Here is a 12,804-nt window from a genome sequence, read left to right on the forward strand (position 1 = left end):
ATATATTTGTTCCTCCTGTTTCAGGAAGTGATGTCACTAAGTACTGCCCCTATATTTACAGCGCATTTGGAAAGTATTCAGACCCCTTCACTTTTTCCACATTTTGTTACATTACAGCCTTATTCTAAAATGGATGAAATTATTTTTTCCCCTCATCAATCTACACACAATACCCCGTAATGACATCACAATACCCCATAATGACAAAGCAAAAACAGGTTTTTATAAATGATTTTAATTATTATTATTTTCTTTCAAAGACAAGGACATTTCTAAGTGACCCCAAACTTTTGAACGGTACTGTACATCTACATGATGTATTGTTACACCATGTAGGAGCAGTATAGACCTAGTCTGTTCATTATATACATCTACATAATGTATTGTTATACCATGTTGGAGCAGAAAAGACTGACAGTAGCTAGCTAATTATTTAGATTTAGTTAGACTTAATGAAACTGCCTTAAATGTGCTGTAGTAAACATGTTTTATTCACACTAATCAATCAACACATTCAGGTCTTTGTGTGTCTCAATATAATAGTATTATTTAATTAAAACCATTTAAAATAATCTTTGTCTGAAAATAAAATATGATCCTCTACTGCGTTTCCCCTCCAGTCAGCAGACGGCGATGTGCGTCTTTCAGGCGACGCTGTCAGCGTGACGTATAATCCAGTGGACGGTTCTTCAGAAACAGCTCGTCAACCACCTCGGTAGCCTGCTAGACAACATAGCCGAACGTTTCAAGCTATTTATACGTTTTCTGTCTCTATTAGCTACTGTGTTTTAGACACACTTCTGTCGTATCTACTTGTTAACCTATTTAATTTAATATTACGCTATTTTGTATTAGTCAGCTATAGTATCTGGCTGGTTAAGTTAGCACTAGCCCAGTCGCTAATGATAGCTAGCTAACACCACCGACCATGAGCTCCCTAAACTTCTCCCCTCCTGTTAAAGAAGAGGAGGTCTGCTGGACGGAGAAAGAAGCTCTGGGGCTGAACATTATCGTGAAAGAGGAAAAGGAAGAAGAGGATGTCACAGTAAAACAAGAAGTAGAGTGTGAGGCTGTGACACTGAAAGTAGAAGAGAAAGACGTTTTAGTGAAAGAAGAGGAGGATGTTACTGTGAAAGAAGAGGAGGATGTTACTGTGAAAGAAGAGGAGGAGGAGAAAGGGGAGGATGCAGTTTTTGGAGTGAAGATGGAAGGGGAAATTACTGTCACATTGCAAGATGAAGAGGTGGACATAGGAGATCTGATTAACACCAGTAAGTACCGCCTTAAATTAGTTTTTAACTTTGGATATTCGGAGTTGGCTCGTCAATACCTCCTCAACGGAGGGCCCTAGGATGATGACAGATATGTCTAGAATCAGACGAGGTAGAGAGCAAGCTACCCCTTGTTTTCTCCGTTCCGTTTCCAAAAAGTGACTTAACATATCTATTTGAGAAGGGTCAATCTGCTGACCGTAGACTGGGGAGCACGGCATGTAGTGATTTTTCATGTAGTGATGTTTTACTACACACCGTGCCCCCCAATCGTGCCATGTGAGTTTGATTGGCTACACCAAAGATTATGGATATACTGACAAGATGTCTCTCAGCCATAACAAGCGGAGTTGATGTCCACAAAGCGGGTTGTCTAGCTCCGCCTATACTGTCTTTCGATTGGTGAATTCATATTTTTATTGTAATCTATTGTTTATATTCTATGAGGGTTGTTGTCGTCAACCGCCTGTATTCAATGGAGAGAGATGCTAAGCTACTAGCATGAATATGCATAGCGATCTGGAGACAACTCCTATAGCTTTTCTATCAAAGTTGTCAGTATGTCACGTGTCCACATAACAACTTAAGCATTACGAAACTTCTGTTGGTTCAAGTAAACTTCACGCATCAAATAAGCCTTTCATTTAGCTGTTGACAAAATTCAACACTTTCCACATTAAATTGATAATTGTTTCCACTTGGATACAACCTACCGTAACCTACTGCCATGACCTAGAGAGATACAACCTACTGTAGCATGACCTAGAGAGTTGAAACCTACTGCCATGACCTAGAGCGTTACAACCTACTGTAACCTATTGGCATGACCTAGAGAGTTACAACCTACTGTAGCATGACCTAGAGAGATATAACCTACTGTAACCTACTGGCATGACCTAGAGAGTTAAAACCTACTGGCATGACCTAGAGAGTTACAACGTACTGTAGCCTACTGGCATGACCTAGAGAGATATAACCTACTGTAACCTACTGGCATGACCTAGAGAGATACAACCACTTGGATACAACCTACTGTATCCTACTGGCATGACCTAGAGAGTTACAACCTACTGGCATGACCTAGAGAGTTACAACGTACTGTAGCCTACTGGCATGACCTAGAGAGATATAACCTACTGTAACCTACTGGCATGACCTAGAGAGATACAACCTACTGTAACCTAATGGCATGACCTAGAGAGATACATCCTACTGTAATCCACTGGCATGACCCACAGAGATAAAACCTACTGTAACCTACTGGCATGATCTGGAGATATACAACCTACTGTAACCGACAGGCATGACCTAGAGAGATAGAACCTACTGTAGCATACTGGCATGACCTAGAGAGTTACAACCTAGGGTAGCCTAGTGGTTAGAGCGTTGGACAAGTTCGAATCCCCGAGCTGACAAGGTACAAATCTATTGTTCTGCCCCTGAACAGGCAGTTAACCCACTGTTCCTAGGCTGTCATTGAAAATAAGAATTTGTTCTTAACTGACTTGCCTAGTAAAATAAAAAAAACTGTAACCTATTGGCATGACCTAGAGAGTTACAACCTACTGTAACCTATTGGCATGACCTAGAGAGTTACAACCTACTGTAGCGTGACCTAGAGAGATATAACCTACTGTAACCTACTGGCATGACCTAGAGAGTTAAAACCTACTGGCATGACCTAGAGAGTTACAACGTACTGTAGCCTACTGGCATGACCTAGAGAGATATAACCTACTGTAACCTACTGGCATGACCTAGAGAGATACAACCACTTGGATACAACCTACTGTATCCTACTGGCATGACCTAGAGAGTTACAACCTACTGGCATGACCTAGAGAGTTACAACGTACTGTAGCCTACTGGCATGACCTAGAGAGATATAACCTACTGTAACCTACTGGCATGACCTAGAGAGATACAACCTACTGTAACCTAATGGCATGACCTAGAGAGATACATCCTACTGTAATCCACTGGCATGACCCACAGAGATAAAACCTACTGTAACCTACTGGCATGATCTGGAGATATACAACCTACTGTAACCGACAGGCATGACCTAGAGAGATAGAACCTACTGTAGCCTACTGGCATGACCTAGAGAGTTACAACCTAGGGTAGCCTAGTGGTTAGAGCGTTGGACAAGTTCGAATCCCCGAGCTGACAAGGTACAAATCTATTGTTCTGCCCCTGAACAGGCAGTTAACCCACTGTTCCTAGGCCGTCATTGAAAATAAGAATTTGTTCTTAACTGACTTGCCTAGTAAAATAAAAAAAACTGTAACCTACTGGCATGACCTAGAGAGTTACAACCTACTGTATTCTACTGGCTTGACCTAGAGAGCTAAAGTTGTAAAATTCCTGGATTTTAAATGAATATTTTCCAGTAATAATGATAATATGTACAGTCGGGGCATAAAAGTATTTAGTCAGCCACCAATTGTGCAAGTTCTCCCACTTAAAAAGATGAGAGGCCTGTAATGTTCATCATAGGTACACTTCAACTATGAGAGAAAAAATCCAGAAAATCACATTGTAGGATTTTTTATGAATTTATTTGCACATTTTGGTGGAAAATAAGTATTTGGTCAATAACAAAAGTTTATCTCAATACTTTGTTATATACCCTTTGTTGGCAATGACCGAGGTCAAACGTTTTCTGTAAGTCTTCACAAGGTTTTCACACACTGTTGCTGGTATTTTGGCCCATTCCTCCATGCAGATCTCCTCTAGAGCAGTGATGTTTTGGGGCTGTTGCTGGGCAACACAGACTTTCAACTCCCTCCAAATATTTTCTATGGGGTTGAGATCTGGAGACTGGCTAGGCCACTCCAGGACCTTGAAATGCTTCTTACGAAGCCACTCCTTCATTGCCCGGGTGGTGTTTGGGATCATTGTCATGGTGAAAGACCCAGCCATGTTTCATCTTCAATGCCCTTGCATGGATCAGTCATCCTGGTCCCTTTGCAGGAAAACAGCCCCAAAAAGCATGATGTTTCCACCCCCATGCTTCACAGTAGGTATGGTGTACTTTGGATGCAACTCAGCATTCTTTGTCCTCCAAACACGACGAGTTGAGTTTTTACCAAAAAGTTATATTTTGGTTTCATCTGACCATATGACATTCTCCCAATCTTCTTCTGGATCATCCACATGCTCTCTAGCAAACTTCAGACAGGCCTGGACATGTACTGGCTTAAGCAGGGGGACACGTCTGGCACTGCAGGATTTGAGTTCCTAGCGGTGTAGTGTGTTACTGATTGATGGTAGGCTTTGTTACTTTGGTCCCAGCTCTCTGCAGGTCATTCACTAGGTCCCCCCGTGTGGTTCTGGGATTTTTGCTCACCGTTCTTGTGATCATTTTGACCCCACGGGGTGAGATCTTGCGTGGAGCCCCAGATTGAGGGAGATTATCAGTGGTCTTGTATGTCTTCCATTTCCTAATAATTGCTCCCACAGTTGATTTCTTCAAACCAAGCTGCTTACCTATTGCAGATTCAGTCTTCTCAGCCTGGTGCAGGTCTACAATTTTGTTTCTGGTGTCCTTTGACATCTCTTTGGTTTTGGCCATAGTGGAGTTTGGAGTGTGACTGTTTGAGGTTGTGGACAGGTGTCTTTTATACTGATAACAAGTTCAAACAGGTGCCATTAATACAGGTAACGTGTGGAGGACAGAGGAGCCTCTTAAAGACAAAATTACAGATCTGTGAGAGCCAGAAATCTTGCTTGTTTGTAGGTGACCAAATACTTATTTTCCACCATAATTTACAAATAAATTCATTAAAAATCCTACAATGTGATTTTCTGGATTTTTTCTTCTCATTTTGTCTGTCATAGGTGAAGTGTACCTATAATGAAAATTACAGGCCTCTCTCATATTTTTAAGTGGAAGAACTTGCACAATTGGTGGCTGACTAAATATTTTTTTGCCCCACTGTATCTTCCTATCCACATGTGGAATCTCTCCTTTGTCGTCCTCTCTACACCAATAACAGACAACTACTGTGGGTCTCTCAATCACAGCCGGATGTGATACAGCCTGGATTGAAACCAGGGACTGTAGTGACGCCTCTTGCACTGAGATGCAGTGACTTAGACCGCTGCGTCTGTGTGTGTTCACTTTTTAACTGTACTAGAATGCTTAAAAGGCCAGTAAAATTTTAAATATCGGTTATCGGTATTGTTTTTTGGGGCAAGGAAAATATTGGCCAAAAATGTAATTTCGGTGCATCCTTTTATTCTAAAATTGATTATTATTTTTAAATGCCCATCAATCTTCACACAATACACCATAATGCCATCACAATACCCCATAATGCCATCACAATACCCCTTAATGCCAAAGCAAAAACAGGTTTAGATTTTTTGCAAATTTATTAAAACTATTCCCCAGGATAACTATTCTGAGTAATGTAAGATCCCAGGATAACTAGTCTCAGAGTAATGTAAGTTTCAGATAGTTTAACCCATTATAGCCTAAGCCTTGTCTGAGGGGGAGGTCCTTCAAAGCTATGTGGAATTGTTTTAAGAAGGGCTTCCCCAGTATAGTACTGTAGAAACACCCTAGAACATGAAGGGCTTCCCCAGTATAGTACTGTAGAAACACCCTCCAACATGAAGGGCTTCCCCAGTATAGTACTGTAGAAACACCCTAGAACATGAAGGGCTTCCCCAGTATAGTACTGTAGAAACACCCTCCAACATGAAGGGCTTCCCCAGTATAGTACTGTAGAAACACCCTCCATCATGAAGGGCTTCCCCGGTATAGTACTGTTTTAAGGTTATACCAAGGATAATTAGGCTTTCTGATTTTGAATTGTAAGACTCCTTGAAGTATCAACCAAAAATATTCACAAGTTATGTCAAATTATTAGGCCATACTGCTATAATCCATAGTAACACATTGGATAACATTCACAACATGGAACAACAGTAACCATAGTAACACATTGGATAACATTCACAACATGGAACAACAGTAACCATAGTAACATTGTTTCCCCCAAAACATCTAAAGGAAGTTTGTTCTGAAGTGTCTGGTTTCCTAATTAGCAGGGAGGAGTTTCTACAACCAGATATACCACATCCATAACTAGTGGTTTCCTCATAACCAGATATACTACATCCATAACTAGTGGTTTCCTCATAACCAGATATACTACATCCATAACTAGTGGTTTCCTCATAACCAGATATACTACATCCATAACTAGTGGTTTCCTCATAACCAGAAATACTACATCCATAACAAGTGGTTTCCTCATAACCAGATATACTACATCCATAACTAGTGGTTTCCTCATAACCAGATATACTACATCCATAACTAGTGGTTTCCTCTTAACCAGATATACTACATCCATAACTAGTGGTTTCCTCTTAACCAGATATACTACATCCATAACTAATGGTTTCCTCATTACCAGAGATACTACATCCATAACTAGTGGTTTCCTCTTAACCAGATATACTACATCCATAACTAGTGGTTTCCTCTTAACCAGATATACTACATCCATAACTAATGGTTTCCTCATTACCAGAGATACTACATCCATAACTAGTGGTTTCCTCATAACCAGATATACTACATCCATAACTAATGGTTTCCTCATTACCAGATATACTACATCCATAACTAGCGGTTTCCTCATAACCAGATATACTACATCCATAACTAGTGGTTTCCTCTTAACCAGAGATACTACATCCATAACTAGTGGTTTCCTCATAACCAGATATACTACATCCATAACTAATGGTTTCCTCATTACCAGAGATACTACATCCATAACTAGTGGTTTCCTCATAACCAGATATACTACATCCATAACTAGTGGTTTCCTCATTACCAGATATACCTACACCCTTAACTTGTGGTTTCCTCATTACCAGATACACTACATCCATAACTAGTGGTTTCCTCATTACCAGATATACTACACCCATAACTAGTGGTTTCCTCATTACCAGATATACTACATCCATAACTAGTGGTTTCCTCATTACCAGATATACTACATCCATAACTAGTGGTTTCCTCTTTACCAGATATACTACACCCATAACTAGTGGTTTCCTCATTACCAGATATACTACATCCATAACTAGTGGTTTCCTCATTAGTTGATATACTACATCCATAACTAGTGGTTTCCTCATTAGCAGATATACTATGTGCATAACTATCAGTTTCCTCATTAGCAGGGAGGAGTTTCTACAACCAAATTGCATTTGCATCGCCCTCGTGCCGCAATTTTATTAAACGCAGAAAGGGGCCTATATTGGAGACCAAAAGTCATCTGGCACACCGCTTACAGTTTCAACAACATTAATAACTTATTTCTAGCCTACAATCCTTGATATTACTACTAATGTGAAAACAAGACAAAATATGACTGTTCTTGCTCATTTTAAGACAAATGTCAAATAATCATTACAGACGTCAATTTTTGTACAACTTCATAGCTACGCTGTTGGCATCACTTTTTACAGTGGATTTCCACTGTTGTGGACCTTTAACCATGTGTCTGACGTTGTTCACACAGGAGAGAGACGGGACTACTGTGGGTCCTCTGGGGAGCCTCAACAACCTCATGATGCTGACAAGGCAGAGATGAGTATCTCCACATCAGAACACCTCAAGAAACACCTGCAGAGATCCACAGGGAAGAAATCTCACTGCTGCTCTGACGGTCGGAAGAGACTCACCTCCTCAGCAGGCATTAAAATTCATCAGAGAATCCACACAGTGGAGAAACCTTATAGCTGTACTCAATGTGGGAAGAGTTTTACTCATTCAACCAGCCTGATATCACACCAGAGAACACACACAGGAAAGAAATCTTATATCTGTAGCTGTGGTATATGTGGGAAGAGTTTTACTCGGCTGAGCACCCTGATATCACACCAGAGAACACACACTGGAGAGAAACGAGAGAAACCGTATAGCTGTGATGAATGTGGGAAGAGTTTTGATACATCTAGCCATCTTATTGTACACCAAAGAACACACACAGGAGAGAAATCGTATAGCTGCACTCAGTGTGGGAAGAGTTTTTTTACATCTAACCATCTGAAGATACACCATAGAACACACACAGGAGAGAAACCTTTTAGCTGTACTCAATGTGGGAAGAGTTTTACTCAGCTAAGCAGCCTGATATCACACCAGAGAACACACTCAGGAGAGAAACCGTATAGCTGTCATGAATGTGGGAAGAGTTTTACTCACCTAAGCAGCCTGATATCACACCAGAGAACACAGACAAGAGAGAAACCTTATAGCTGTAATGAATGTGGGAAGAGTTTTATTAGCCGAAGCAGCCTGATGTCACACCAGAGAACACACACAGGAGAGAAACCTTATAGCTGTACTCAATGTGGGAAGAGTTTTGTTCAATCTGGCAATCTAAAAGTACACCAGAGAACACACACAGGAGAGAAATCTTATATCTGTGGTCAATGTGGGAAGAGTTTTTCCTCATCTAGCAGCCTGACTCAACACCAGAGAACACACACAGGTGATAAATCTTATATCTGTGGTCATTGTGGGAAGAGTTTTACCTCATCTAGCAGTCTGACTCAACACCAGAGAACACACACAAGAGAGAAATCTTATAGCTGTAATAAATGTGGAAAGAGTTTTAATACATCCAGCATTCTGACTCGACACCAGAGAACACACACAGGAGAGAAGCCTTATACCTGTGATCAATGTGGGAAGAGTTTTACTCAGCTAAGTGGCATGATATCACACCGGAGAACACACACGGGAGAGAAACCATATAGCTGTGATCAATGTGGGAAGAGTTTTGCTACATCTGGCCAGCTTACTTTACACCAGAGAACACACACAGGAGAGAAACCCTATAGCTGTAATCAATGTGACAAGAGATACTCTGATAAAAGGTGTCTGATCAAACATCAGAAAATACATGAAGGAGTTGTTTCATGATATCAATGAATTAATGTTGAATGTTAACACTTTGTAGTAGGAGTATTTTAATAATGTCACAATGTAGAAACCTAAATGTTTGCCCCCTTATCATTTGATTTCAACATATGGATATTAGCCTCATGTATGTTTAAATAAAGGTGAAATAAAAAAATAAAAAATTATATTTGGAGGGAGTTGAAAGTCCGTGTTGCCCAGCAACAGCCCCAAAACAGCGAGATCTGCATGGAGGAATGGGCTAAAATACCAGCAACAGTGTGTGAAAACCTTGTGAAGACTTACAGAAAAAGTTTGACCTCTGTTATTGCCACCAAAGGGTATATAACAAAGTATTGAGACAAACTTTTGTTATTGACCAAATACTTATTTTCCACCATAATTTGCAAATAAATTCATAAAAAATCCTACAATGTGATTTTCTGGATTTTTTCTCCTTTTATCTGTCATAGTTGAAGTGTACCTATGATGAAAACTACAGGCCTCTCTCATCTTTTTAAGTGGGAGAACTTGCACAATTGGTGGCTGACTAAATACTTTTTTGCCACACTGTGTGTATATATATATATAACATAAATATTGAAAGATAAATGGCATCGACATACAATTGAATGTAAATTAGAAGAACATATTGGAGAAAGCACTAGCCAATACAGTACTGCCATACAGTAACAGTACTGCCATACAGGCCTAATGTCACATTTCAAGATATCTTTGTACACAAATGGTTTAATATTTTGCTGTGTGGCAATAGTGTGTTTGGATTCTGAAGGGAATTTATACAAAATAAGTAGTCTAAACACTGTATTAATACCATTATGCATTTGAATCCCATCTCCAGCTTCCATCGAAGATATTAATTTCCCTCCACAAGGGGGAGTATATGGAACGTTTCCAAAATGGGATAATATTGCCCATGTAACTTTTCCAAAATGGGATAGTATTGACCATGTAACGTTTCCAAAATGGGGATAGTATTGTACATGTAACGTTATGACCCCTTGTGAGTTAATAGTATTACATGCTGTAGCACACTGTAGCAGACTGCGGCCAGGTAGCCTAGTGGTTAGAGCGTTTCCCGAAAGGTTGCAAGTTCAAACCCCCGAGCTGACAAGGTACAAAACCTGTCGTTCTGCCCCTGAACAAGGCAGTTACCCCACTGTTCCTAGGCCGTCATTGAAAATAAGAATTTGTTCTTAACTGACTTGCCTAGTTAAATAAAGGTAAATTAAATATAAAGAGGACATCTCGTCTGGACAGGTCACCGTCCTTAGTTAGCTAGTTCATTACCACAATAGTGAGAACTGCTCTAAATTGGAAAGTTAATGAGTCTAAAGCCAAGTTGGCTTTATGGAAACGATATACAATATATAGGAAAGAAAGTAGTGGAGGGAAATAATCTGTGCCTAGTTAGGACATAACGTTATCTACATTGAACTGGGCAGTCAGCTGCTGCTGCTCCAACACAGTATGAGGTGAGACGGTGAATTGATGTTGATCTGGGCAGTCAGCTGCTGCTGCTCCAATACAGTATGAGGGGAGACGGTGAACTGACATTGAACTGGGCAGTCAGCTGCTGCTGCTCCAATACAGTATGAGGGGAGACGGTGAACTGACATTGAACTGGGCAGTCAGCTGCTGCTGCTCCAATACAGTATGAGGTGAGACGGTGAACTGATGTTGAACTGGGCAGTCAGTCATTCATTCTGAGCACGCACCCCTGAGGGGCCCCTGTGTTGAGGATCAGCGTGGCGGATGTGTTGTTACCTACCCTTAAAAATCATGAGCTGGCACACACCCAGAAAAATAGTTTGTGTGGAGGTGCTGACTAACGGCGAATAAACTATAAACTATCAAAATAAAGTCTCTCCATGTATAAACTCCCAGCAATTTAATGTTTTTTTTTTACCAACGTTTCTGCATCACTGTGCCTTCTTCAGGGTGATGTCATGAATACTTGAACCAGGTTATGTGTACAGACAGTGCAATTAGTGTAACCAATGACAATAATGAGGGGTGTGTCATAATGATTCAGTTAATGAAAATTAATTTGGGAAACTGTTAAAAAATAGTATATGGCATATTAAATATATTACGCTATTGTTATCATATAGAAACATCATGGAATATTGTACATCATATTAGCATCAACATACATTATTGTTACATTCAATTTCACATAATAAGGATATTATTATTAGGATGTCATATATTTAAGTTCAGAAGTTAGAACCCCTCACCTGCTATGTAAAAGAGACAGAAGAATGCACAATGGTCAATGCTATCTGGGATCCTTGGGACATCTCTACCCTATACCCTAACCTTAACCGTTTTAAATATCAACTTCAATGGGCTAGGGACGTACCAAGGATGTATCTCTACCTGAAAGTACATGATCCAAGTGATTGATAGTTTATATTCAGCAGTCATAAAGCCTTATTTACTTTCATGAACTACTAAAATTGTGATTTTGTCATACAGCAGCTCTACACTTTATTGACTGATTGATCCATTCATCCTTCCATCCCTCCTCAGCCTTCCTCTCCTCTGAAGACCCAGTGAGGGTGGAGCTCAGTCAGAGAGCTGTTGAGGGACTGGTTATGAAGAACACTTCGACAGACAGAGAGGTGAGAGGTCACAGATAGTTTAGATGGTAAATATTTATGTCCCCTTAGCAGTTCATCACGTAAGCAAAAGGGAATATGATCCATTATCTATGTTTATTTACATTAGTGCCACTGCCTGTTCAGTCCGCTATCATCCAGAAAGCGAGGTCAGTACAGGTGCATCAAAGTTGGGACCGAGAGACAGAAGCTGTTTTTCCATCACTAACACAGAGAGGCTGCTGCCTACATACACAGACTTGAAATCATTGTTACATATCTCGCATTACTCATATCATATGTATATACTGTATTCTATCCTATACTATTGTATCAGTCTATGCAGCTCTGACATCGCTCATCCATATATTTATATATTCTTATTCCATTACTTAGATTTGTGTGTATTAGGTATTTGTTGTGAAATTGTTAGATATTACTGCACTGTTGGAGCTAGAAACACAAGCATTTCTCTACACCCGCAATAACATATGATTTGATTTATTATGAAGGTCACTTGTGTAAAATGTACTTTTCCCCACTCATCTTTTGACATTGCGTATGCATATTCAGTGGTCTGGCTACTTCCAGACAATGTCAAAGGCCCATCCTGGATAGTAGGACAGAACTCTGCAGGCTATCTTTGCAGTCGATTGCAACACCGCCCCCTTTGGCAGTTCTATCTTGTCTGTAAATGTTGTAGTTTGGGATGAACATTTCAGAATTTTTGGTGGTCTTCCTAAGCCAGGATTCAGACACAGCTAGAATATCCGGGTTGGCAGAGTGTGCTAAAGCAGTGAATAAAACAAACTTAGGGAGGAGGCTTCTAATGTTAACATGCATGAAACCAAGGCTATTACGGTTACAGAAGTCATCAAAAGAGAGCGCCTGGGGAATAGGAATGGAGCTAGGCACTGCAGGGCCTGGATTCACCTCTACATCGCCAGAGGAACAGAGTAGGAGTAGGATA

The 12,804-nt window shown here is 40.3% G+C and overlaps 1 protein-coding gene across 1 annotated transcript; it reads left to right on the forward strand.

The window, feature by feature from the left end:
- Nucleotides 1-634: 634 nt before the first annotated feature.
- On the forward strand, nucleotides 635-9,647 carry LOC109875751 (zinc finger protein 2 homolog). The gene is made up of 2 exons (XM_020468174.2): nucleotides 635-1,271; nucleotides 7,826-9,647. Exons 1-2 carry the CDS (start codon nucleotides 929-931, stop codon nucleotides 9,232-9,234), a joined length of 1,752 nt encoding a protein of 583 aa, XP_020323763.1. The 5' UTR covers nucleotides 635-928; the 3' UTR covers nucleotides 9,235-9,647.
- Nucleotides 9,648-12,804: the final 3,157 nt, after the last annotated feature.

The sequence above is a fragment of the Oncorhynchus kisutch genome, linkage group LG5 (assembly GCF_002021735.2).
Source record: "Oncorhynchus kisutch isolate 150728-3 linkage group LG5, Okis_V2, whole genome shotgun sequence".
Lineage (NCBI taxonomy): Eukaryota > Metazoa > Chordata > Actinopteri > Salmoniformes > Salmonidae > Oncorhynchus > Oncorhynchus kisutch.

Coding starts and splice junctions, on each gene's coding strand:
- LOC109875751 (XM_020468174.2), top strand. CDS start 929: ATGAGCTCCCTAAACTTCTCCCCTCCTGTTAAAGAAGAGGAGGTCTGC. Junction 1,272..7,825: donor AGGAGATCTGATTAACACCA/GTAAGTACCGCC, acceptor TTGTTCACACAG/GAGAGAGACGGGACTACTGT.